General features: G+C 39.4%; 3 protein-coding genes and 1 pseudogene across 14 annotated transcripts; 1 reads left to right on the top strand and 3 right to left on the bottom strand.

Annotated features, from left to right (window-relative positions):
- The first annotated feature begins 41 nt into the window (after positions 1–41).
- On the top strand, positions 42–2,478 carry LOC105459804 (annotated as a pseudogene).
- Positions 2,479–2,581: 103 nt separating this feature from the next.
- LOC105459797 (probable RNA-binding protein CG14230) lies at positions 2,582–4,885 on the bottom strand. 3 transcript variants are annotated; one of them, XM_011706067.1, is made up of 7 exons: positions 4,544–4,885; positions 4,310–4,425; positions 4,069–4,230; positions 3,801–3,997; positions 3,465–3,730; positions 3,141–3,383; positions 2,582–3,060 (listed from the first exon to the last, which is right to left on the bottom strand). In XM_011706067.1, the coding sequence occupies exons 2-7, from the start codon at positions 4,415–4,417 to the stop codon at positions 2,906–2,908; spliced, it is 1,131 nt and encodes a 376-aa protein (XP_011704369.1). In that variant the 5' UTR covers positions 4,418–4,425; positions 4,544–4,885; the 3' UTR covers positions 2,582–2,905. The 3 variants fall into 3 exon arrangements, with proteins under 3 accessions (XP_011704369.1, XP_011704371.1, XP_011704370.1); XM_011706069.1 differs by having other exon boundaries at positions 4,679–4,885; XM_011706068.1 differs by lacking the exon at positions 4,544–4,885 and having other exon boundaries at positions 4,310–4,537.
- Positions 4,886–5,010: 125 nt separating this feature from the next.
- Positions 5,011–9,352, bottom strand: LOC105459798 (sodium-independent sulfate anion transporter-like). The gene is made up of 11 exons (XM_011706070.1): positions 8,744–9,352; positions 8,234–8,429; positions 7,887–8,107; positions 7,635–7,815; positions 7,156–7,320; positions 6,601–6,762; positions 6,132–6,272; positions 5,885–6,030; positions 5,563–5,724; positions 5,304–5,460; positions 5,011–5,207 (listed from the first exon to the last, which is right to left on the bottom strand). Exons 1-11 carry the CDS (start codon positions 8,942–8,944, stop codon positions 5,023–5,025), a joined length of 1,917 nt encoding a protein of 638 aa, XP_011704372.1. The 5' UTR covers positions 8,945–9,352; the 3' UTR covers positions 5,011–5,022.
- Positions 9,353–9,438: 86 nt separating this feature from the next.
- LOC105459800 lies at positions 9,439–24,743 on the bottom strand. 10 transcript variants are annotated; one of them, XM_011706074.1, is made up of 14 exons: positions 24,655–24,733; positions 22,525–23,039; positions 21,701–21,949; positions 20,799–20,895; positions 18,094–18,185; positions 13,981–14,090; positions 13,338–13,460; positions 13,052–13,210; positions 12,796–12,977; positions 12,391–12,699; positions 12,113–12,303; positions 11,462–11,662; positions 10,737–10,793; positions 9,439–10,240 (listed from the first exon to the last, which is right to left on the bottom strand). In XM_011706074.1, exons 4-14 carry the CDS (start codon positions 20,887–20,889, stop codon positions 10,007–10,009), a joined length of 1,749 nt encoding a protein of 582 aa, XP_011704376.1. In that variant the 5' UTR covers positions 20,890–20,895; positions 21,701–21,949; positions 22,525–23,039; positions 24,655–24,733; the 3' UTR covers positions 9,439–10,006. The 10 variants fall into 10 exon arrangements, with proteins under 10 accessions (XP_011704376.1, XP_011704378.1, XP_011704382.1 ...); XM_011706076.1 differs by lacking the exon at positions 22,525–23,039 and having other exon boundaries at positions 24,655–24,743; XM_011706080.1 differs by lacking the exon at positions 10,737–10,793 and having other exon boundaries at positions 11,450–11,662.
- Between the last annotated feature and the right edge of the window lie 317 nt (positions 24,744–25,060).

The following is a 25,060-nucleotide window of genomic DNA, read 5'->3' as shown; positions in this document are numbered from 1 at the left end:
CGTGTGCTCTTCCGATCTAAAAGATCATGCATATGCATTGTTGTTCAATGTATCGCGTATATATGTATGTCTAAACAAAGAACAGACTTTTAGTTCTCTTTTCGTGCCTTCTTTTTTCTGAAAAAACAAACAAAGTTTAAGAGACAAAGCGTATGATATAAGAAATGTAAATTTGACAAGGAAAATTGTTATTTCATCGGTTCTCGTTATTAAATTGTTGGCTTGTAATTTATCGCTATTTTATTTATGACGTGACTGAATTGTCATTGTTGCCTGTCATTTGTCATAACTTTTAACGTTTGTTAAAACTTTAGAACATTGGATTATAGCGTAAATGGCTCAATCCGTGAATCAAACGATATGGCTAGCAAGCAAGGAGGAAAATCAGCAGATGATGGCAATATGGCCTGACATTGTCCGTGATATCATGAAAGGGATCGAAGATAAGAATTTAAAAGTTCCAGGTGTTGCTAAATGGACGGAAAAAGTAAGTCACTATTAATTAAAATACTAACATAATAGCTAACGTAGAATATAAAAGATGATATAATCAAAATTCAACGGATTAATTGATCAATTCATCTTGAAATAAATTCTTTCAGAATAAATAATGTCAAGTCAAATTTCATAAATATAACGGTTAATATAAAAATTTTAAATAAGAATTTATTCTCTCTCTCTCTCTCTCTCTCATGATGATAGTGTTCGTAAAAATATATTATCTCCCCTCAAAATTTAAAGATAACTTAAAAAAAGTGTCTAAATAAATAGAACTAACCAGATTTTATCTAGAAAATAAAAAAATTATCGAGTGTTTTACTAACATAGTTAAACAACTTATGATAATGAAATATGAGGCAGTAAGTTATAAATTTAAACAAATATGCAGATTAATGCATCCTTCTTATCTAATATCTTTTACACAGGTACTACAATACAATGTTCCAGGAGGAAAAAAACTACGCGCTTTCACGTTAATTTATGCCTACAAGCTGCTAGTACCAAGTGAACAACTTACAGAAGAAAACGTACGTCTAGTACGGATCTTAGCATGGTGTGTGGAACTGGTACGTAAATTCCATTCTTCTTTTCTATAATATATGACACTGATATTTTAGACTAATTCGAATTAATCAAACACATAATGTAACGTTTTAATTTATATTATCTTTAAATTAAAAATAACATAATAAGTTATTTTAATTCAAAAATAAATGAAAATAATTAATATTGTTACAGTTGCAAGCCTATTTGCTCATGACCGACGATTTACTGGACCAATCATCACTTCGCCGAGGCCAACCATGTTGGCATCGATGCAACGGTCTAGGTTTAGCGGCAATCAACGACAGTTTAATATTACAGTGCGCAATGTTTTATTTAATTAGAAAGTACTTCAAAGGAAAAGACTGCTATGTTAATCTATTAGAAACGTTCCATGATGTGAGCGAAAATATCTTTCTTCCGATTATACATTATGTAAACGCTGTAAGCTCCTCTCCATTTCTTTTTTAATCGAACAATTATGTATGAAAGTATTTCGACAAATCACAATGGAGACTGTGATGGGGAAATGCTTCGAGGGTCTCACTATTAATTTCGGCAAGAAGCCCAATCTGGATCTGTTTACGATGAATCAATATAATGCCATTGTCGAGTACAAATCGTTGCATATATGTTTCTTCTGCCAATAACCGCGGCAATGCAGTTAGTATGTTCATCTCAATTTTCGTATTATAAAACAAAAAATTCCTATAAGATTCCCGATATTAATTCTTATTAATATTAATATTAATTTCTTATATATTATTTTTATCATTATTATATGTTATCTTATATATATATATATTAATTTTTTATTATATTTCTACGAAAAAATTGATTTGCTTTGATGATAACGATAAATTGCGATACGTTATTTGATGTAGGCCGGAATAAAGGATCCCGAGATGTTCAGTCAAGCGGAAACCATCTTGCTAAAGATAGGGCACTTGTGTCAAGTCCAATACGATTATTTGATTTGCTTCGGGGATCCCAATGTATTTGGCAAAAATCATACTGACATAGAGGACGGAAAGTGTACGTGGCTGATTGTTATAGCTCTACAACGTGCAACTCCGAAACAGCGTAAAATTTTGGAAGTGGGTATCGTTGATTTTTAGAAGTATTGTTTCATTAAACGCTGTTGTATTAATTATTCCTCTTTTGTCACTATACAGGACTGTTACGGAGTTTCGGACCGAGAAAAAATAAAGCGGGTGAAAGAGCTCTTCATCGAGCTGGGTGTGCCGGACGCTTATTCCACGTATGAAAGAAACGCGTACAATCTAATAAGTGCTAATATACAGCAGATATCATGCAATCTTCCACATAAGCTATTCCAGGGTCTGTTAGATAAAATTTACCGCAGAACATCGTAGAAATATTTGAGAAACAAACAATAAAATTATAATTACTGAATAAATTTTGTTCTGGTAATGGTAATATTGTTAAATGTTATTTCAATGTGAAAAATTTTTTGGAAACAAATTTTATGTATATCATTTATAGTATATATAATAAAAAATTCTGTAAATTATTAAAATTATTGTATTTTACTGGAATAATTTTCTTTTACTGCATAAAAAATTTTACATTTTATACAAACTTCGGGAAATGAATCTTTTTGGAAAAATCTTTAATCGTCAGAATGTTCTACGTTGTACTATAATTTTTTTACGAATTTATGCAAAATGCTCACGTGTACAGCAAATCTATTAAAAAGTTATTGTTTGTTTTACTGTTTATACATAAATACAAAAAATTTTTTACACATGGAATATAATATCCATCCAGAATAATATTACAATTTGTATTTATTATTACATTTTTACAAATATAGATAGTCAAAGACAATAGAAAAATATTATTGGGATTTTTTAATTTTTCTTTTCTTACCGTACGGCTGATGTCTCCTCTCGTTATTACGAATTTTCATACGTACAATTGTTTTCAATTCGCGTCTTAAATCGTTAAGTTTATCATTTGAAGCAGCTTCTGTACTGAAGAATTTTACAGCCTCTGAAAAAAATGTACATCTTCATGATAGCTGATACAGATAGACAAATAATACTTTAATAATAATTTTTTAATATACATACCATTAAATCTTACATCATTGCTGTCAAAAAATAGAGTATCTTTATGGCCAAACAGGCTATTCTGTTGAATATCTTCTTCAGTCTCGTCAACCATTTGATTATCTATATGATTATCTGCTACTTCACGTGTATCTTCATTATCAGATGAATCATATTTAAATACGTTATTTGCATTAAAATTAAATTTAAATTTTTGGGCTCTATTATTTTCCACAGTGGATGTATCACTATCCTTGACATTTTCTGAAAATATAAATAATTCGAAAAATCACTCAATGAAATGATATAATAAAGATATAAATGTGATATTTTCTTAACAAACACCTGTGTCATCTCTTTCCTTCCCATATGCTTTCAATAAACTAAATTCCCCTTTCTGCTTCAAGCTTTCCGTCAAGGTATCAGATACAGCATAATAAATATCCTTTGATACTTCTGGTTCTGCAGGCGCAGGCTCCTCAGTTTCTGGCAAAGACTTATTACGTTTCTTTTTTTTAGTACTTTTCTCCTTGATCTCCGGTCGTGCAGTTTTCACCTCGTACTCGCAGTGTCCATTTTCAGTTGGATCATATCGTACCATCAATTCCTTTCTGCAAAAACCTCATCATTAAATCCAAAGTAACAATTGCAAGTTGTTTACGTGCATCCAGATATTCTTACTTGGTGGGTTTTGCTTCTTGATTTTTTGTGGTAAGTGGTGTTCCTAAGATACTTTCTAAGATATCCAATTGTTTTTCCTTCTCCTTCTGCAAATTGCACTCATCGATGCCTTCAACAACTTTACTTTCCTCCGTCTGACGACTGTCTTCTACAAAACGATCATCTAGGGTAAAACGTGCGTCATTGCCAAGAGTGGTCTGTAGAAGAAATAAATTGTGTTAATACTATTATCTTAAGAGAAATAAAACAAAGAGTATCACACGCTTACCTTTTTACTTTTGTTGACTTTAAATTCATCTTCATTCCATAGAGAATCCTTTTCATTGCCGTTGTCATCGTCACTGTCAAACAGATCTCTCTTTTTCTTTGGCTTCGGATCTTGCTCGTCAATGTCATCAAATATAATTTTCTTATTATTTGTAGTATTATTCTGAGACAATGATAATCGTATAAATAAACAATTTATATATATAAAATCATAATGAATTAAACATAGTAAGTAAACTTACCAAGTTACTTAACGCTTGCTGTATAATTTGTCCCTTTGCTTTAAACGCTCGTTTCCTCTCCTTCAAGGCTCGCAAACGTTTCTTCTCGGATTCGGAAATTACACTCATTTTTAAGACTGTTCAAGAATCAAGAAAAAAAAAAACGAAAAATCAACAATAACAGGACTGCATCACAATATAACCTTAATCATCATCGAAGAAATGCTAATTTTTCAGAATATAGACTTAACTTACAAATTAAAAAGTGTTCCTACGTGTTTTTGTTAGTAAAATATAAAAATAATAATTAAAATCGTTGCTCGATATAAAAAAAATATTATTTTAATGATTTGAAATACTCAAATACACGCAAATGCAGCGTGCACGCACCAGAACGATCTTAGCGCCGTCTGTTTTTGAAAAAGACGAACGAAAAACTGTCACGTGATAAGTAGTAGAAATTAAATTGCGCCAAATTTAAGCGATTTAAACCGACGTGCGTGCGTATGCATGATTTCTAAAAATGTGTATATTATAAATAAAATATGTCGTAAATGATGCAAGAAATTCTTATCTTTAGATTATAGTAACAGTAAACAAGTAACATATGAAATCTAGACGTTTTTGTTTTGAGAACTTGACTTTGGTCTGGATAATTATTACTATTCAGTTTTGCATTCATATTTATAATCAATCACAGGTCAAATTATTAAAAGACAGAGTTTTAGATTTAGTTATTCTTGTATTCTGCATTCAGATGGTGACATTAAGGTCAATTCTTCGGCGTTTAATTCGGAATCCTTATGTCGCGAATTCGAATATGAATTATGATCTTCGCAACTCGGCTTTCTCATTTCCGTTGCTTTCTTCACAGTGTTATTGATCGGACATTCAGGATCTTTATTGGATAGAGCATTGTCTGAAAAAGCATTCATTAGATTACATTACTCGATTGTCATTTTATAATAATTTAATCATTTATCTCTTAATTATCGTAATGTCAAACGTTTTGTACCGTGAAAAACATCTGCGATGCTCTCTTTTTTTTCGATCAGACGAAGGTACTCATTATCGGCGAGAATGTTGTATCTTTCCAAGACATCGGAATTAAGTTGCAACAGCCAGAATTGGTTTCTTTCATGGTTTAGTCTTCTTGATAGCATTTCAATACCCTGTTGTGTAAAAATCACATATAGTTCGAACAAAAGATATTGTCATTTACGAATCGACAGAAAGAAATTATATTCATCAATTTTGGCGAATGTTAGACATACCTTGATCGAAGTGTAATCAAGACTGGTGAATGGCTTACAATTCATGATCAACGGGACGTTGTTTGTAGCTAAACTCATGACTTTGTCGCAGAAGGAAGCTACTGTGGGATAATGGAGACAGGTATCGGGTTTTAGCATTATGTATCTATTTCCCAGATGAGTCTGGAAAAGAATAAATGATTTTAACAGTCTCATTCGCGTTTACGCAATATAATATATTAATATAATATAATATATAAATTATTAATAATTTATATATAATTTAAATTTTATATAAATTATATATAAATATACAATATTCTATAATTGCGTTTATATATACTTTGCAGTCGACTGTGTGAAGCGTCAGTCTCGAGGACAGTCGGATGAAAAGGATCAAGTTGAAGAGGATACCGAGAAGCAGTCCGATCTCGATGCCGATAAGAGTGGAGACCACAAAGGTCCCTATCGCCGCAATCGCATCCAATTCTGCAAGAAAAGAAATATATAATACGTTATGTAAGTCTGTTGCTTCATCACTCCCGTCTGATCTGTGTATACACACGCGCAATGAAACACGCAATACTGACTGCTTCCTTTCCAGAGTAATTTTATGATCTTCAGGTCAATCATGAATAAGACGGCGCTTATCAGCACCGCCGCTAGCGTCGCGCGTGGAATGTAATAAAAATAGGGCGTCAAGAAGCTCAGCGCCAGCAATGCCATAATACCTGTAAAACGCAATGTCATTCTATTACTTTTTTTGTCACATCTTCTTTTTACATGTTGTACGTGCGTCGCACGTGCGCCTCGTATCTTTATACAATGCTGTCATGCTGCATATTACATGCTGTCGTGCCGAGATTAGAATCGTAAATTTCTTTAATTATGCATGAGATATTAAGAGCGTTATGGTATAATAATAAATTATAATGAAATATAGTAAATTTTTTGGCAGGCTTCTATTCAACGTCGCATTATCTCTCATACCTTGCGTACGAAATGAATTAAGGCATTTTGTGAATTGAATTGAATTAATGTCATTAGATTCTTTATTACCAGAATATAAACCGGCCAGAGGTGTTTGTATTCCGCTGGCACTGCTGACTGCGCTTCGCGTAAACGCACCAGCGGTTGGAAGCGACGACACGAAGCTGCCGCATATGTTGCTGAGACCGAGAACCAGCATTTCCTGTGTCGCGTTAACATTGGCGCCCATAACTACAAGAAAAATCTATTATAAGGTCATCTACTCGCTTAGCAAAATATTCGACCGAGGATTCTAATCTGTAGAAGATCATAAGGAAGCAGAATATTCGGGATATAATTCTGATATATTTCTGATAAATATTTTATCAGAACAAGTTTTTCGTTTTTTATTCTTATTATTTTGCACGATAAATCGTAAGAAATAAATCCTCAAAATTAAAGATATATGTATATATCATATATATTTTTTGATGAGATAAAATTAATTGAATTCGAATTCAAAACTAATGGAATAAGATTTTGTTAAATATAATAAAATAATTTTGTTTTATTAATTGTGATTATAGGGACAATCTGTTTCTAACTCAAAAGTAAAATTATTGAAAGAATTATAGAAATCGATACCAAACGCTTTGGCTATTGCCACGTTCGCCAAGACGGATACAATAGGAAGTATCCCTAGCCCTAATCCGTAATGAGTGCACATGTCGAGGAACGTGTAAGTTCGATTTCCTACTTGCGATGAAAAGGGCGGTAACGCTACTCTGGGAAGGCCGGATTCGATTTTTCCTGCAAGATTAAGATTTTGACGTAACGCCCTATGAAAGTACGAAAGATAAACATTATACAGAGTACATTTTTTAAATAAAACCGTTTAAAAATTATTTTTTTAAATATATAAGTTTAAATTGCTTAATAAGAAAATAATGTATTTAAAAGTCGATATAAATGATCAGTTTTTAATAATTTTACAATGAATACTAAATATAGATTAATCTGTGCTTCATTTTATAGTAGCTTACAAAAATTATGATATCGTTTATTTAAATAACACGAATCGACTACCAAATATCAATAATGATAATTATATACAAGGTCCATACCTGAGAGCTTAAAAGGAACAGATCCTGTATTCACTTCGAATTGATACGCTATCGTGGATGTTATAAGCACAACGAGAGCATTTCTACCAATGGAGAAGTACCAAAATATCCTTTTTACCATTGCATTTCTGGAAGCGTATCTCTCGTTTCTTGTGCAAGGATAGTCGATGTCTTTCAGTTTCTAGAGACAGAATCTGTATAATACTTCTACGATTGTTATAAACTGTTATCGCTTATAATCCCGGTACTCACTCTGAAGATTAAGAGAAATATGAGACTGAAAACCCCGAGTGAGAAATCGGCCAGCTGGACGTTATTAATATTTTTAAATATTTTGTACAAGTTGTCCGCGATATTTTCTGACTTGTGTTTCAATCCCAGAAAACCCTGCAGCTGAGCGATTATTATAATGAGCGCTCCCGCTGACATAAAACCCGATGTGACCGGGATCGATATGAAATCCACCATGAATCCTGTAGGAAGAATCGCATCGATATACTTAGTTATAAACAATGCGATAAAAAATATGAAACATGGCAAAACGTAAGAGAAGATAATTGATTGAAATTTAATCGATTAGATAATTTTGGAATACAAGCCTAGATGTAGTACGCCCATTAAAAATTCTACGCATCCAGCCAGGAAACAAAAGAGTATTACGAAATCCTGCGGCATGTCTCGCGTGTACTGCAACGTTAGAAGGGACATCAAGGACGATGGCCCAATCGAGACTTCTTTGACAGTTCCGAAGATAATGTACAGGAAACCGCCCACAAAACAAGAGTATAGACCATACTGTAAGCATTACTTGTTATACAATATCTTTAAGAACATAGAGAGATATACATCATAATATTAGTAAAATAGTATTTTAAAAAAATCTTAAAACAATCAATCTGGCATTTAAAAAGATAACAAGATTCGAGAGTGCTTTTTTTTTTAAGCGCAATGATCATGATAGATTTGGATTTAAAGAAATATATGTATGTACATGAGAAATACCCACGTTTATAATAGTTACAGAGTTATAATAGTAACAGATATTAACTTGTTTATGCTTATTGTTTTAATCAAGATAAGAAGTGGAAACGGCAAACGAGCTATAATACCTGCGGAATCCGTTCAGCCAGTACCGCATAGGCCATACTCTGAGGTATCATAGTCAGGCCCAGAGTGATGCCCGCTATGAGGTCCGACACGGCTTTCAACCGGGTGTATCGCGGTAGCCACTCGAGCACCGGCAGGTACTTGGTCACTGTCGTGAAGCGCGGCTTCCGTTCCATAATCGGCGGGCACTCCTCGTCGGACATCCTCGCCGACGAGACACAAGCAAGAAACTAACGAGATTCGGGACTCGCGGTTTCGCAAGCCATGTCGACTGTGCTATTCGGTATGTGTTATCAGTATCATTGCCATTTTATTTTTATCGTTTTTAATTAGGTAAAACAAGGACGAAACAATTCAGTCGACACTTCGATAGCACGCTTTCCGAACACAGCCCGCGTCGTCTATCCCTAAAAGCTGTAAAAATTCTCACGAGATCTCAATTAATTGCGCCGATTAAGTGTCGCCGGTGTTATGAGCGCTGTTGACAATTTGATAAAGACCCCACGTGCAATCGGGTGCCAGGTACCTTGATGTGGGATTAATAACAGCTGTCTCTACAGCTACTAGTCGCCAGTTCTATCTCTACTTTATTTACGATGACGCAAGATTCGGCGGTAGGTTGATCCCTCGTTCTTTTTTAATGCGCGTCTCCTGGAAATCGACGGGGAAAGTAATCGACATTACAGAGAAAGTCGTCTTTGTTGCCAAAATTTTATTTCGCATCGACGAAAAGCGTCGTACGAAGAACGGACGTATAATCGGTAGAGCGCGACAACGGCGTGTCGCTTACGTGCGTAAGCGACACACCGTTACTACACCGATACAGCTAATTTGGAGATTTCGTCGAAATCTTCTAACGCTACCAGTCAGAATTTTTTAAATCGGGAGATAGTGGCGCACATGGCGGGCGCGTAATCGCGCCACACGCGTTTCATTCCTATCTTTCACCGCTTCGCGTAGAACGGCAAGGTGTCGCGTAAAATCGTGTTACTCTTTAATTATCTACAAAAAGAAAAGGTGTCGAATAAAAAAGTGTAAAGTGAAGTTAAAGAAACGCTGCGGCGTCTCACGCAATCTAATAATAATAATATACGTACAATAATATTAAAATGACAACAATAATTAATCTTCATAAATAATAATATATAATAATAATATTAAATATGACTCGATAGAATTTCTAAAAATCCATTTTAAACATAATGGAAGCGTGTCCGGTTTTATCTCACACTTGTAAACACGACATTTTCGCAGATGGTCGACATTTAGCGTAGCTTCTTGTTAACTTGTTCGATCTGCTCGTCAATCCTCTGAGAGGTACCCCTGAATTTGTTCGGTTCGGGTCCGATCATCTGTATGAGCTGCGGCACCTCTTGGCCGCTGATCTGCGTGAAGCGGGCCAGCGACTTCATGCACGTGTACAGCTGCTCCTCCGCGGGACTGCCGTTGAAATATTGCAGCAACGCCATCGTCAGCTCCACTGCGACGTCGTCGAACACCTACGGTTCACACATTACGGGCATTTCAAAAATTACGTGTCTCACTTGCGCGAATTAAAAAAAAAAGATGAATGAAGATACGATTGCACGACGCGACGTTAAGCTAACGATTGTCAAGTTGCAATATAAATTGCGCTCGCGAAAAATTTGGAAGCTTCGTGTTCATTTCAAAGTTAATTTAATCGAATTAAATTAATTTGTTTTTTCAAGTAAAAAACAATTACAGTTTCTCTTTTTTTTACAGAACGTGTAATGTTACATTAGATTTAGGATTAAGCTTGGGAGCACCGCTGTTACGTGAGCTCTCTGTAATTCTCTGGAGTTTTAGTAATCGTTAGCATATACACGATATTATCGAACACTCACGTGAGAAATTAGTCGCGCACATCGCGTTACATATTAATACACGTGTACTCGATGGCACGCAGAATCACCGATAAGAGTTGACGACTTACCGCAGCGCACGGTTCGATCTAACATGGATTTGGATAGGTACCTTAGAAATGCTGCCTTTCGGTAAAAGTCGCCGCAGATTTTTGCTTTTGTTCATTTTCTGAAAAAACAGCAATCCGATTTCTGGAAAGGTATCCGTCACACGCAGCGCTATTAGAGAGCTTGAGTGCGCGCATGCAAACGAGCATCGAGAGTGAGTCATGTATCCTTTGAGCCGTTCTTTTTTTTTTTTTTTTATTAATGGCAAGTACGTGTTCTCTTTCATGTCCTTTTCGTTGCTCGTTCGTGGAATCGGGTTACCAGGCGAGACGTATCCACGTATCGACGATCGCGTTTAGCATTGACAGCGATTTACAGAGCTAATACTTCTTTTATTTTCTATTAAATAAAGGCAGCACTTCTTTCTCAGGGCACAGTGCGAGGCTTGTTCTCTTGCGACATCGGCGAGCACGCATTCCGAAAGCGGCATTACAAATGAAAATCGCGCATCGAAGGACTTTTAACACAAATTCGCGTACGTTCCTTCCTCTACAATCCTATTTGAAACACGTAAAACAAACAAAATCTACAATGTGAAAAACTACCGTATTACGCAGAAAAGGATCTATATCTTAAAACAAATAATTGTAGAATTGTAATCTTCGATAAGATGTGTATGCCTTCGATACGCGAAGAGCTTGCGACGATGAGTTGCGAAAATGAAAGCAAAAATCGGTGATGAGTGAAAATGTTAATTGGAACGGGAAGGATACAGACCACAGTTTTTACCTCCTTGCAGGCAAGGTTGTGGATGATGGCCGCACCGCGGATCTGCAGGTCTTCCGAATTTGAGAGCAGCGAGTGCACCGCAACCTTGGTCGTCACCCTTATGTTGCTAATATTGCTGCTGATGTTCTGATCCTGATGCTGCCACTCTGATATGTAGAGCAGCCATTCCGAGCTACTGAGATTCTCGAACATATTTGCCAACTGTTCAGAAAACAATTAAAGCACTGATGTTAAAGACTCTCAGAAAATTAAGTATAAATATTAAAAGTTGCTACCTTAATGTACAAAAAGTCAAGAAAATATAGTATACATAGATATAAAATATAGATAATAATCAATATAAAATTATAAATAAATGTAGATATAAATCAATATAAAATTATAAGATTTTCGAACAATTTTTATTGCAGAAATCGAAAAATATAAATTATTGTCCGAGGTCAAATCAGTCATAGTCATTTTTCAGATTTTTCGATTTTTGGTTCAAAAAAATTTTCGAAAAATTTTTATAGCAGAAATCGAAAAATATAAAAAATTATCCGAAGTGAAATCAGTCATAGTCATTTTTCAGATTTTTCAATTTTTGGTTCAATAAAATTTTCGAAAGATATTAAAAATAATCATTAACCTAATAATTTCGTTTATGCTTACAAACTGTGCGAGTGGAAGTTGCTCCTCCGGCGGATGCCGATCGATGTCGAAGGCATAAGTCATGATGATGTGCTCCCGCCTGTCTTGGTGCAACAACAGAATCACATCGTCCTTCAGTGCAGCGACGGACAGCACATTCAACAGTTTTACTCGCACGTCACTGTCTAGCGATTTATCGTAGAGTACTCGACCTAAGAAGCCATTTAATTCAATAGAATTTTAATATAACATAACACACAATATATGTCATATATTTTCAGGAATACGTATTAGCTCACCAACGAAGTTCAAGAAGTTATCGCCTAGAGCCCAGGAACCCTCGTCCTCCAAGACGTATTGCCGCAGTTCATCCAGGCACGTTTGTTCCTCGTCGTTCAACTTCCCTTTGAGGGCGTTCACCAAACCTTCGTACTCCATTCGCACATCTATCAGGTCTTTGAATACTATCGGTGGATCTCGACGGCGTTTCTTCTCTTCTTGCTCGCGCTTCTCATCCTCCTCCATCTGCATCACTCGCTCAGACGGTAGCATCTCCGCAGGCGCGTTTTCTCCATTAGCTGCCTGCTGCTGCGTCTCCCCGATTGCACCTGATAATAAATATCAAATTTATAGATTTATTTTTCAAATTATAACTATTTTTATTATTAATTATTTTTCAATTTGCAGTATAAAATTCTACGCACTCTCGTTCTCCGCCATATCTGCGCAGCAATTGCTCGGTCCGGTACTGTTGCTGTCGCTGCCGGTGGCCTCCCTGCTACCTTTATCTTTCTTCTCCTTTTTCTTCTTTTTCTTCTTCCGGTCTTTCTTCGCTAACTTCTCGTTAATGACGTTCCTCCGTTCCTCTAACGCGATCGAATTCAACCTGCGAGCACGTGCGAAATCTTTGTAAAATACCTGTAAAAACCTGTAAAATGATAATCACGCGCGAAATTGTACCTTGCTTCTTCGATGGCTGTATTTAGGAGTTGATATTCCGGCGAAGCTTCCCTCTGGACCGAGCCTAGCGGCTCGACGAATCTCTGACCGACTGTAAATCCAGCACTCGAGCTACTGCTTAATGTTTCTATCAATGGTCCTAAAGCTTGTCCGATAGGTCTAAAAATAAATATAATAAATAAAAAATTAAATGTATTAAAATATCGCTTCAAAATAAATGCAACAAATATTTATATTTTTTTTATAATAAACATAATATTAAATATCAAATCGAGATAAGACGTACGTTTGTAATATTTCTTCTGGTAGATCAAGAATATACTTGGGAATGCCCTTGCCTACCAGGAAGTTGCTGACTTCCTCGGTGAAGGAATTGCAATTGTGCTTGAAAAGATTGTATGTGCCCGGTCTGAAAAAAAAAGGACGTTTTGTTCAACAAAAGTCAAAAACAAAAGACTAATCTTTGAATATCAAAGACAAATTAAATTATTAGATAACAAAGTCTGACAATGAGGAAATAAAATTGAACGATAAAAAACCAAATACGTAATTTCCAAAGAAAAAAGTCGAATAAATCTTACGCAACAAAAATGAAAGTCTCCATGGAAGATCATAGAAGTGACACGTGATTCCTTCAATAAATTAACGAATAAATTTACATTTACAAAGAGAAAGAGACGCGATTAAATTTGAACGACGAGTCACGCTTTGAAAAAGAAAGTGTAAAATAAACGAAAGTAACTATAGTAAAGTGAACGAAAAGTAACATTAATTTAATGCAGCACAGAAATGCATACGAGCACATGATTTGCCTTCCCACAATTCCAACTACAAAATGAAGACACAGACGGCGAGAGCTGCGACCGAATCAGCTTTCGCAACACGAACACACACATCTCGGCGCGCAGGCATCAGCCGACGATACTCACGCAAACGTGGAAGTCCCCAGGCCGTTTATGTACTCCAGGAAGACCGGGTAGGGCAGGTAAGTCTCGCCGAGCTTCTCGATCCTCTGCGGATCCCGTAACTCCGTGCCACCCTGAAACACGAAATGCCGTCGAGCGGTCGTCGTTAAAATCGCGTTCCGGGAAAATCCGCGCCGCGCCGTCAATGTCAATTTCGCGGCAGCTGCGCTGATCCAACGGCCGCGGTTTCGTTCGCCGGAGAGACAGAAGAGAAAAGAGAAAGAGAGCGGGCGCAAGAGAGGATGAGAAAAGTAGAGAGAACACCCGCCTCCTCCTGGCATTAGTGGCCGCGTAATTTTAGAACTACGACAAATCTCGCGCTTCCCTGCGAGAAACCGCCGAAAATAGACGCCCGCGGCACGCGTTGGAGCCGCGACCTCTTCTAGAACGCAAAAGAAAGACGCGGTCCGGCGGAAGTGAAGAGCGAGGAGAGAGGCGAGACAGGGGAAGAAAGCGTTCATTACGTGCTCCGAGGGCTGGACCTCCCGAGGGAACGTGTCGACGGTGCAAATTTTTATACAAAAAAAAATAGTGGAATCCATGCGATACAGAAAAACAAAAAAATAAGATATATTACACATCGAATGAGCAGGAAACTTTAATTAATTCAGTTTGCGTCAGATCACGATATGTAGTCCTCGATGAGAATGGAGGGATTTACTGAGAAACTCCGCCGCTCGAAAATCAAGATGCGAGAATAGGAATTAACAGATATCATTCAGAAATCGAAAATTTTATTCAATTAGCGTGCTAAATTAACCGACTGCTTAATTCTTCAAACAAACTCCCTCGAGAAGTTAGAAGGTAAAAATATTACTTGATATTTTAATAATGCGGTATAGTTTTCTATTCACGGAACTGTACAATATCACAAATTGTGATTTTCGTGAATTTATTCTTTCACCTTCCGAGCTCAAAATTGCACTCGCTTTTCCTCTCTTTCTCGCAGCACTCGACCACAAGATCTCCACTTCCGTCGGCTGCGGGACGAAACCGGAAACGCGCCCGTTTCACGTGAGCACTTACGAATCGGAGACAGGAAGTGAGAACGGATAAAAAATCGGGGTGAGAAAGAACTGTCCTTCCGCGCTCTCTTCGAGAGCGCTCCCGAGAGCGGGAAACGGCTCGCACGCGGACTGCTGGTGCTCGGAGAACGCCACGGCGAACGAGACGCCGACGTTGAAGGATGAGTGCGTGGCGCGCGCGCACTTCCGAAATTAAGATTTGCGTTCCTGAAATTGCTGGCCAAAGATGCCGTGCGAAAAAAGGGGTATTTTGCTAAAAAAAAGGAGCAATTAAGGATGCCCGTTCAGGCAATACATTGTTGGACGAGATGTTGGTCGCGTAGATGCCGACGTGACAGTCGTGGTGAAGCTGATGAGATCCAAGAAAGAAAATTCTATATCATAAAGACCAGTCGCAAGCGATATGCATTTGCGTGGATGACGGAACGAGAAGACATCTTCGCGAGAAAAAGATAATCGATACACAGGTTGTAATGCCTATTGAGGAAAATTGGCGGGATATGAAAATTTTGCAAAGGATATAAATGTGATTTAGAGATAATATTTATTATAGTACAGTCAGTACTATAATTAGATGTATAAAGTAAGTATTTATAAATATATATAAAAAATATTGAAAGAAATAAACTTGCCACAATTTAAGCTGACACAAGGTGAACGTATGTAAAATAATACAGTATATTAATTACAACAAGAGACTCACATTTTGGATACAGAAATTGCTTGAAACAAATATAAAAAAGTAATAAAAAATTACATAAATAGAAGACATAAATACGTCACGGTATAAATAATCGTCAAACTAATTAAAAGCTTTTGCGTGTAAAAGTGAATTGCGTACAATAGTTATGCAGTTTAGTGCGTCCAAAGATAAAAGACAATATTTTTTATTAGGCATTAAAACGCTTAAGCAGTAACGTCATAAAGATAAAAAAAATGCAAAGTAATGTAACGGAATTTGTGAGCGAAATAATTAGCATATTAATTATGTCACTTCTCTGCGCTAATTATTTCGCCTATAAACTCCGTTACTTTGCGTTATCTTTTTGACGATACTGCTTAAACATTTTACCAAATGTATAATATTAGAGAAGTGTCCTTCTATCTTTGGACGATAAACTAGATGACTACACATCAATTCACTTTTACATGCTAAGGCTTTTATAATTAATTTGATGACTATTTATACCGTAACTTATTTATGTTTTTTATGTTATTTTTTAAAATTACTTTTTATACTTTTATATTTCAAGCAGTTTCTGTACTAAAGATAAGCCAAAATCAAGGTCGAAAAGTCTACTATTGTAATTAATATACTGTATTATTTTACACACGTTCACCTTGTGTCGGCTTAGATTGGCAATTTTATATCCTTTGATTTATGATTTCGTTCAAGCTTAAATATTTTCTCTAATTATTATAAAAAGTATCTGTAACATATTCGCGCAGCCAAATAGAGTTTCACGGGGGAGGACTTCGTAGGTGGAAATGAGTGTGTCAGTTATATCGTTTTTCACGGTGTCATAAAGCGACGCGCATTACAATTACGCGTGCATTAGTCACGCGCGTACCCGTATGCTTATTTTCGTCAGCGTGGATAAAGTAATGCAGCCGTAATGATTTCATCGCGTTGCTTTTAGACGCGTGTCGGTGTCGCGATTATTACATCCGCAATCGCTCGCCAGTAGCGACCGCTTCAGCTTGCACGAAGGAATTCGCATACTGACCAAGGGAAGATTTTAATATAATATAATTAGTTTTATAATATAATTTTAGTAAAATTGCTGCATAATTTAGACAAAATTCAAAAAATTGCACGAGTTATTTTCGCATTTTACTAAAAAAAAAAAATTATCAATACAAATATAATAAAAAGATTAGTTAGAGAGATACGCAAGAAGAGTAGCATCGTATCTCAAAACTCGTCAACTTGGTACTCCTAGGATCAACTTTCGAATGATTTTTGTGTCGCTGGTCTCGCTTTGTATTTTAATACATAAGAAGACTATGAAAATTCGTCTGAGCTCTAGGGAACGCAGGGAAGAACTATTCTGGCGTAACTACACTGTCTAGCCAAGCGGAGGATGGACCGGCTATACGGCTGCAGCGATTACGAAGCAACCACACCGGTAATAATCGGGGAAACATTTTGTCGCATGCGGGGATGTAGACACGGATGGACCTTACCTTCGCCTTGCGTCGAGTCTGAACTCACGTGGAACATAGGTCAGAAAAGAGAATTATCGTAAGAGAGAAAGAGAGAGAGAGAGAGAGCGGATTGAGGAAGCGGATGTGTGCGTGCACGTGCGTGCGCGCGTGTGCGTGCAGCGGGGATTATTTTCGGATTGAACCGCACCAAATTTAGTTCCCGCCCGTGTCTAGCGTATCGTATGGCCCGCCGAGCGACTCCGTCGCTCTACGACTAGGCCTTCCGATGATCGGTCGCGGCTTCGGGGGGGCCGCGGATGCATCGGCGCACCGATAGGTGTACCGAGCGTGACGCGGGAAGCGACGGGAACCATTAATTCTCGGCTCGTTGATAGCACGGCCCCGGATTATTTATATTGCACTTGTCCTAGCGACGTTGTCGCGCAATGACCCCATCGATGACCTGACCTGAGATTGTTAATGTTGCTGCAGAAACGTGTGAGTAAATGAAAAGGGAGAAATGTTGCTTAGCGTGGGAGTTCAGCACCGGCAGAATGGATCCGGTGTTTATTCAACAAACACAGAAAGCTCGCCTCCTCCCCCCATTCCCTCATCCCCGAGAGCTCGGCGGCAGGACGCGCTGCTTACTAATGCGTTGTTGATACTGGCCGAGCAGTAGCGATTGATGTTTGTGAACGCGCGGAAATACTCACGAGAAGGAAAGAAAGCACTCGGGCGGAGTATCGAGTACGGCGCGACGGGAACCACCTGCGTGACTGAACGAAAACCCGGCGTTGTATTTTAACGTTTCTGCCGGCGTCGCCGTGATGCAGGCAGCGCTACTAAACGCTCGATCGTGTCCCAATCGAGACAATCAGATCCGCCAGTGGCGGAGGATACTCACGGGTCGGACACTCTGGATGCCGGCCGGGCCGAAGAAGTACTCCCTTCCGTATGCGACTATCCCTGTGTGCCATATTCCGTCCAACTGACGACCTACGAACAAAAGTTAGATTAACGATCGCTATTTTAATGACAAAACAAATACAACAGTATAAAATAATATTTAATGATATCTGTGGTACGCGCGTTTATCAGGCATTCATATAATTTTCTTAATATAATTTTAGCGCATTTACTCCTCGATATAGAATTAAGACTATTTTACATTAAATAAAAAATAATTATTTGGCAATTAATTGGCAGTAATGATTTCCGCGCGTAAAATTTTACGATAATAAAACTAATAAGAATTGATAATAATCATACGATAAATATTTACCGGTGCAAATAATTTTAATTTTAATAAAATTTGGCAACGTTATAAGATGTCTCTTGGACAGTATATCCCTCAAAAGAGAAGAATTAAAAGACGGCCCTCAAAACTTCAGTGGAATATTAGCTAGTTCCAAGTTTTCGGATCCAGAAAAAATTCGGAATTACATGAAAACTGATTCTATTTGCATCCCCGACGTGATCCAACTAAGCAACCTCGAGACAGGCTTAAACTCAGGCTCGCGATACTTGTTCCAAGGACCGACGGGGACGATAATAATTGTCGCGGCGTGTCCTCGTGTAAATTCACCGGCTAGATCGGCTAGCGGCGAAACGCGGAGGCCTGGATGAAGCTCGAGCTTGCGGACCCGTATGCGCCTCCTTCGACCCAGTTCTGCACCGCGGAAATAGCTAAGTACATCCGCGTACACGCGTATCGCTTCGTGGCTTTCTCATTGCACCTCTCGGGCACCTCCCGGTGATGTCGGCCTCGCAAGAAATAACCTGGCCGTTATAATTACTTCCAGAGCGGTGCGAGAGACGCCGACGTTTACGACGAATTCGAAGACGGAAGGCGAATCTCGAGCTTTTGACGGCCGTAGATGCAACGGGATATATTTATAGAAGGTAACTTTACGTAACGCAAATTTTCGATTTAGTGCCCTGACAAGGGTGGCAATTGTACCTTTATTTATCGATAAATTAAGACTTTCTTTAAGTTGGATTAAAAAAAAATTATTAAATAATTGGCACAATCGTTCTCAGCATTAATCTGACTAGAAGTAACGAATTCCTGCGACTGAGAATCTATTTCTCGGGAGAATCATAATTCTCTATGGCATTGCCGAAACAATTTATCCGCAAGATAATTCCGACGTTTCCAAGGTTTCTACTCGACACTCGACTTCGGTCTGAAACAACCGCCAATTCATCCAGATTGAAAATTTCTTAGAGCATTGGAACGAACGCTGCACTCGACGAACTCGAAAATAGACGTCCGAGAGCGCGAGAACGTGGCTCGAACGCACGTGGCGCAGACACGGTTCGCGCTTTACGCCATCCGCATGGAATTTCGTACGGTTTTACGGGGCACCCCGCTCTCTGGCACCCTTTCCGACCGCTTCCGCGTTGGTCCCGCTGCACCTGCGATTCTCTAAATTATTGCCGCGCATACCGCGCGCGTTTGCACGCCTTCTCACACTTCGTCTTTCGAGTCATTCATTTCTAAATCTCTAAGAAGAATTTTAGTTACCTAGCACGGTGAATAAATCTTTTCCCATGTTTTTCTTTTTTAATTTTATTTATCGTGCATTTTGAAAAGATCCGACCCTGCGCACTTCGACGCGTGTTCGCGTTTCTCGTTGTATCCCAGTGGAGCGCATCGATTAATCGTCGTAGCTGGCCGATAACAACAACGTCGCCACTCTGTGACAATGAGTCATCGTCGCCCAAAGTGTCACCAATTCTCGACGGCTGTTTATATTTAAATCGCCTTTAATCCGAAATCGTCCGTACGATCTGGCAAGAGTCGCAACGCCGAGAGGTGCAATAAGACGCGGTGATAGCGATAATGAGCGTATTACGAGCGTGCATGACTGGCAGAATCGAAGAAGACGACTGTCAAGAAATCGATTGTTCACGTCAGCTCTTTTCTGCGAACTGAAATACTTCGAACGTATATTTAAAATAAAAATAATCAAAATGATCCTACCATTCAGTGATCTCAATTACAGAATTTTACTTAAAAAGTCAAAGTTATATATTAATCCATTATCTACCAAAATTGCAACACGAAGGCAGAAGAACTGCGATCGCTGTTTTCACCGCGCATAACAAAGAAAGACATTTTCCGCCACGTTATATCTTTAAATAACATTCCGGCTCAAGGTAAGAGAGCTTAAAATTGCCCGATGAAAACAGCGATGAAAACAGCATTCCGCCTCAATAAATATTGTGATCAATCACGACGCAAGCAGATGCACATGACGCAGGGCTCAATTCTTTAGGTCAATGACATTTTTAACAAAATAGCTTCTTACCCCCTGAACATCATTTAATTACCTTTCAATAAATAATAAATATTAATCAATGTGTATAAAAACATAAATAATAAAATTTTTCGGAATCTTATGCCTTTGTTATTAATTATAAAGTGCATAGGAGAAGTTAATGACTTTTGCTTTAAAAGACTATCCTAATTTCCTTTTTATTTATGAATAATTTTCATTTTTGTTATAACAAAATGTCCCCAGAAAAATCGAGTTAAAAAGATTAATACAAGCGATATATTTACGTAACTATTAATACTGTCATTTAGTAATTCCTCGTGCTTACCGATAAGTATTCGCGACATCATCGTGGCCATTCCCTTGGTAAGATCGTAAATGTACAGCTCCACTGCCGTCCTCACATCTTCCTCCTCCATCTTACCCTGAAAAAAATAAAAGTCGCTTATAAAATTCAGTAGTTATTAAATCGTTTCAAATAAGAATTGCCGAAATTGTCAAACAATCCGTATGCATTATCTACGTCTGTAAGCGGCGTCTGCAGTGAGACTTAAGACTTAAAATTTAAAAGAAAATTGATCAATTATAGTTGATTATATTCTCCTCACGTGAAGAGAATAATCAACTACAATTAGTCAATTTTTTTAAGTTTTAAATCTCATTGTAGACGGCGCTTAAAGTACAATTCTTTCGTTCCTGACTTTTACGCGCGATCCAAATCCACGTGTCTACCTTCATCAGGATAGACACAACGATGTCGCGTAAACGTTTCTGACGTACTATACACCGTTCCGACATATGTACCTTACGACGTTGAGCTCTGCTCCGTACGTAACAACTCGGGGACGCAAATATACACCGTCTCGGAGAGCCGTGCTCCCGCGCCGTATGACCCGAAGCGTCCCTCAAAGACGCCCTCGTCGGCGTCTCTCGACGGGAAAATGATGAGGCGGGAACACCTCGGCTACGAGGCGGCTTTCAATATATCGTTCGCGTGCGCCGATCCTAATCGGACGCGGCACGCGAGAAAAAGGCTGCGAGTGTCCAAAAATACGGATTTCGTGCCTCGAACACCCCCGCCAGATAATCCGCAATTTATCTCGAATAATTGTGAAAAAAATATTTGTCACATTTCTCTCGCTATAATCCGACAAGCAATACTCGAAGCTCTTGGTACATCCAGAACGATCTCCCATAATGAGATCATAATTCGAAAAATGTGGTACTCACAGCTCTTTTCTATGTCGTGTCTCCGTGATCAGAGCAAATGCCTTTTCTGTCGCCGTGCAAAATCGTTCAGTTTCTCGTAGAGAAATTGTCTAATTTGACGTAGTAATGACGAGTTTCACCGGAGTTTCACCGTGTGGCGATAAAGCCGCAGTGAGTCAGCGATTTAGATGCGTCTACGTGTATACATATATTGTAGAAGCTACAGTTATATAGTTTCTTCGTTTTCATCCATGAATCGTTTGACGCGATCTAAATAATTGAAAGAAATATTATGAAATTTTTTGTAGAGAAAAAAGTTAATTTTATATCTGACAATAAATGTAAGCAGATTTTATTATCATTTATAAAAGTAGAAAGAAACTAATTATATACATTATTCTTTCTAATTTTATTTGAACTCCTTAAGTCAATTTCAAAATTTTCGTAAATCAAATGTAACTTTAAATAAACGAGAATATCAGAGGCAATAATAAGCCTCAATTTAAGACAACAACGTCTTAAATTGAGGCTTGTGAATACACGATCGAGTCTAGAGATTTGCAAACTTTACTTATTACGTAATCATAATGCTTTTTTACCTCCTTTTTGTTACAAGATAAGTTTATCTTACGAAAAACGTTCTACTCGTTAAAAGAATATTCTTTCGCTTTGATATCAAAGCGCGGGAATTACCCGGGTAAATATATCAATTAGAAGTACCGAGCTGGAAAATTAGAAATTAAGAATAAATGATTTAAAGTATTTAAACTAAGAAAAATATTAGCGGAAAAGTTCGCGAGCGTCGTTTCGCGAGGAACAAGAAGAGGAGCGTCGACAAGGCCTACCTTCCTGCTCTCATTGACGGCTTAACAGGTGGATCGATTATCGGGTACGACCTCCGCGGGAAGGAGGGGGACGAAAGCGGCGGGCGAACTCCTGGGCGAAGCGGCGGATCGACCGTGGACGAGAAGCCGACGCGGTTGATGCTGGACGACGACGACGACGACGACGACGACGACAAGAAAACTTGACGCGCGCGCGTAAAGGCGGGAGCGGGTTTCTCGAGGAGCGGTCCCGGGGTGCGCCTCTCGCGCTAGATGACTACCGGCTAGCAAATGCAAACTGATCGCGCCGAAATCCTCATCGGAGTACGCGGCCTCCGCGGGGCCGCGGGGTCCCTCACGGCGCGGTAGTCGTTCTTGGCAGGAAGAAACGGTAAAGAGGTAAGAGGGTCATAAGCAGCGGCTACCGCCGGCCACCTCTCCGACGTTCGCCAGCCATCCCACACGATCTCTGCATTGTCATGGATTTATCGTCATTTGCACGTCGTTTGATCGTAACATTCTTCTCTCGGCAACGTCTGAAAGAGTAAGGGAAGCATGCTGAAACGCGTTGGCTCGTTGAAACGCGCGTTAAAAGACGACGCTATTGTGATTCGCTGAGTCACGTCGCTCAGCGTCGTATGACGCAGACACTCGATCGAGAAACGCGTATGTCTCTCGTACGTAGTATACTAACTACATCTCTATCCGTATATACATATATATGTATATATCTCTATCTCCGTAGGTGTTTTTTCAATATACAGTTTCTATATCCCTTGTGATATCATAGTTATTCCGAAACATAATGGACGTTGGCTAGAGACCCTGGCAGGCGCGTTTTCGGAATTTTTGGGAGACCTTTGCACATACGCGCGTCAAAAATACACGTGATTCTCCATTCCGGATAGAGGATACGACGTGAATCGAGAGAATCTCTCCAAACGCCAGGGAGAATATTTCGAAATTCTGAAAACTCAGTTATATTGAGAGAGAGAGAGAGAGAGAGAGAGAGAGACACGCCAGTTTTCAGCAGCTGAAGTAAACATACTTCTTAGCATTCGTGTAACTTCGCAAAGCTACAACAAGAAACAAGAAACGACGCAAGAAATCGTGTGTTATGAAACGTTCAATGAAAAATTCGCGAGCAGTCTGGAAAATACGAAGAAATTCGTAAAAGTATGCAGAGTTTACCAGTCCATTACGCTGAAATTCATCGTCCGCGCCGACGAGAGAAGTGCCAGCGTCTAATTTATTTATATCCGAGTACGATCACCTGGTAAAGTGTCGCGGCGATTGCCGGCCACCGTGGCCATGACCAGATAACAATTTCGCGATCGCGGTTCAACGCGTATCCCGCTAATTCCCGCAACGACACACGAATTCGCGAGGTGGTTATGTTCCGTGTAGCTTTGCGTTGCTCTAACGTAAGAAAAAAAAAACAAAAAACAAGTAGCCGAGAAAATGGGGATGTACATACGGAAGAAATCATACGGAAACATACATATATATCTTGCTCCAGAAATAAAATTCCTCCAAAAGCAACATTCTCGCCAAATATCTCCGCCTGATCACCTCCCACTGCTCCCCCGCCATGGCGCGTCTCAACGGTCGGAGGATCCTCGCCGGAAGTTGGAGGGTCATTCCCGGAAGGCGGAAATGACCGACGCGCGCGGGCGAGAGAGACCGAACGCAGCGCGCGTAGCGTCGGAAACGCGCGACGCGTGGCGCACAACAAACCGATCTTGCGAGCGCCGCGCGCCGGATATGCTATATCGACGGCGCTACGCTCTTTCGAAAGTGCGCCCAGGGGTCGGCGTCCGCTTCTACCCCGCCGTAGGACAGGTTGCATAGTGCGCGGAGCGGAGTTCGCGCGGCGAGACGGGACAGGAGAGGGAAGGAAGGAGCGCACACACGGGAACGGAGAGCCGCGCTTGTTGCGAGAGTTGCGAGTGGCGTCGTCCTTGTCGTCCTCGTCGTCTGTCGCGCGCGCGATTACGGTCGTTCGATCGACGTTCGGACGGGATAGTCAGGAGAGAGAGAGAGAGAGAGAGAGAGAAAGAGAGACACACAAGGGAAAAAAAAGAGAAGCGAAAGCGCAAGAATTTTGGAGTCGCCAAAGAGAACGGCGCACGCCAAGCGAGAGAGACTTACCCAGGCGTCAAGCAGCAAGGATCCCTCAGGAACAACTCGGAGGAGCTCTAGCTCGACCAACTCGATTCGCGCGGTATTCGCAAATCTCGCTGTGCAGACTCGCCTCCGGTCGACCAGTGGCAGGGACGCGGGGACGCCTCGCCTGTGTGTGGCACGTCGAGATCTCTCGCGGGAGTTGGTTGTACCGCGCCGAGCGTGACGGCGGCGAATCGTATCGTGTCCGCGCGAGGTGCTCTCGTTCGCGCGCGCTCAGCTGACTCCGCCGAACTGTATCAGCGTACGGTTTTGCGCGTCGCGTATCACGGTCTGTCAGTGTAGGACTTGAAGGAACGCGTGTGCGGTCGCGCGGTGCGACATCGCGGTGCTCGATCAAATCATTCGCTGCCCCGTCGTGCAGGGAAACACG

The sequence above is a fragment of the Wasmannia auropunctata genome, unplaced genomic scaffold, assembly GCF_000956235.1.
Source record: "Wasmannia auropunctata unplaced genomic scaffold, wasmannia.A_1.0 LD333617.1, whole genome shotgun sequence".
Lineage (NCBI taxonomy): Eukaryota > Metazoa > Arthropoda > Insecta > Hymenoptera > Formicidae > Wasmannia > Wasmannia auropunctata.
This window is presented reverse-complemented; position numbering and strand designations above follow the sequence as displayed.

Coding starts and splice junctions, on each gene's coding strand:
- LOC105459797 (XM_011706067.1), bottom strand. CDS start 4,417: ATGAGTGTAATTTCCGAATCCGAGAAGAAACGTTTGCGAGCCTTGAAG. Junction 3,384..3,464: donor GAAGGAAAGAGATGACACAG/GTGTTTGTTAAG, acceptor TTATATTTTCAG/AAAATGTCAAGGATAGTGAT. Junction 3,061..3,140: donor CAATGATGTAAGATTTAATG/GTATGTATATTA, acceptor CATTTTTTTCAG/AGGCTGTAAAATTCTTCAGT.
- LOC105459798 (XM_011706070.1), bottom strand. CDS start 8,944: ATGTCCGACGAGGAGTGCCCGCCGATTATGGAACGGAAGCCGCGCTTC. Junction 7,321..7,634: donor TGTTCCTTTTAAGCTCTCAG/GTATGGACCTTG, acceptor TTAATCTTGCAG/GAAAAATCGAATCCGGCCTT. Junction 6,763..7,155: donor GGCAATAGCCAAAGCGTTTG/GTATCGATTTCT, acceptor TTTTTCTTGTAG/TTATGGGCGCCAATGTTAAC.
- LOC105459800 (XM_011706071.1), bottom strand. CDS start 14,297: ATGCCAGGAGGAGGCGGGTGTTCTCTCTACTTTTCTCATCCTCTCTTG. Junction 13,461..13,980: donor CTGGGGACTTCCACGTTTGC/GTGAGTATCGTC, acceptor TTTTTTTTTCAG/ACCGGGCACATACAATCTTT. Junction 13,211..13,337: donor CCAGAAGAAATATTACAAAC/GTACGTCTTATC, acceptor ATTTATTTTTAG/ACCTATCGGACAAGCTTTAG.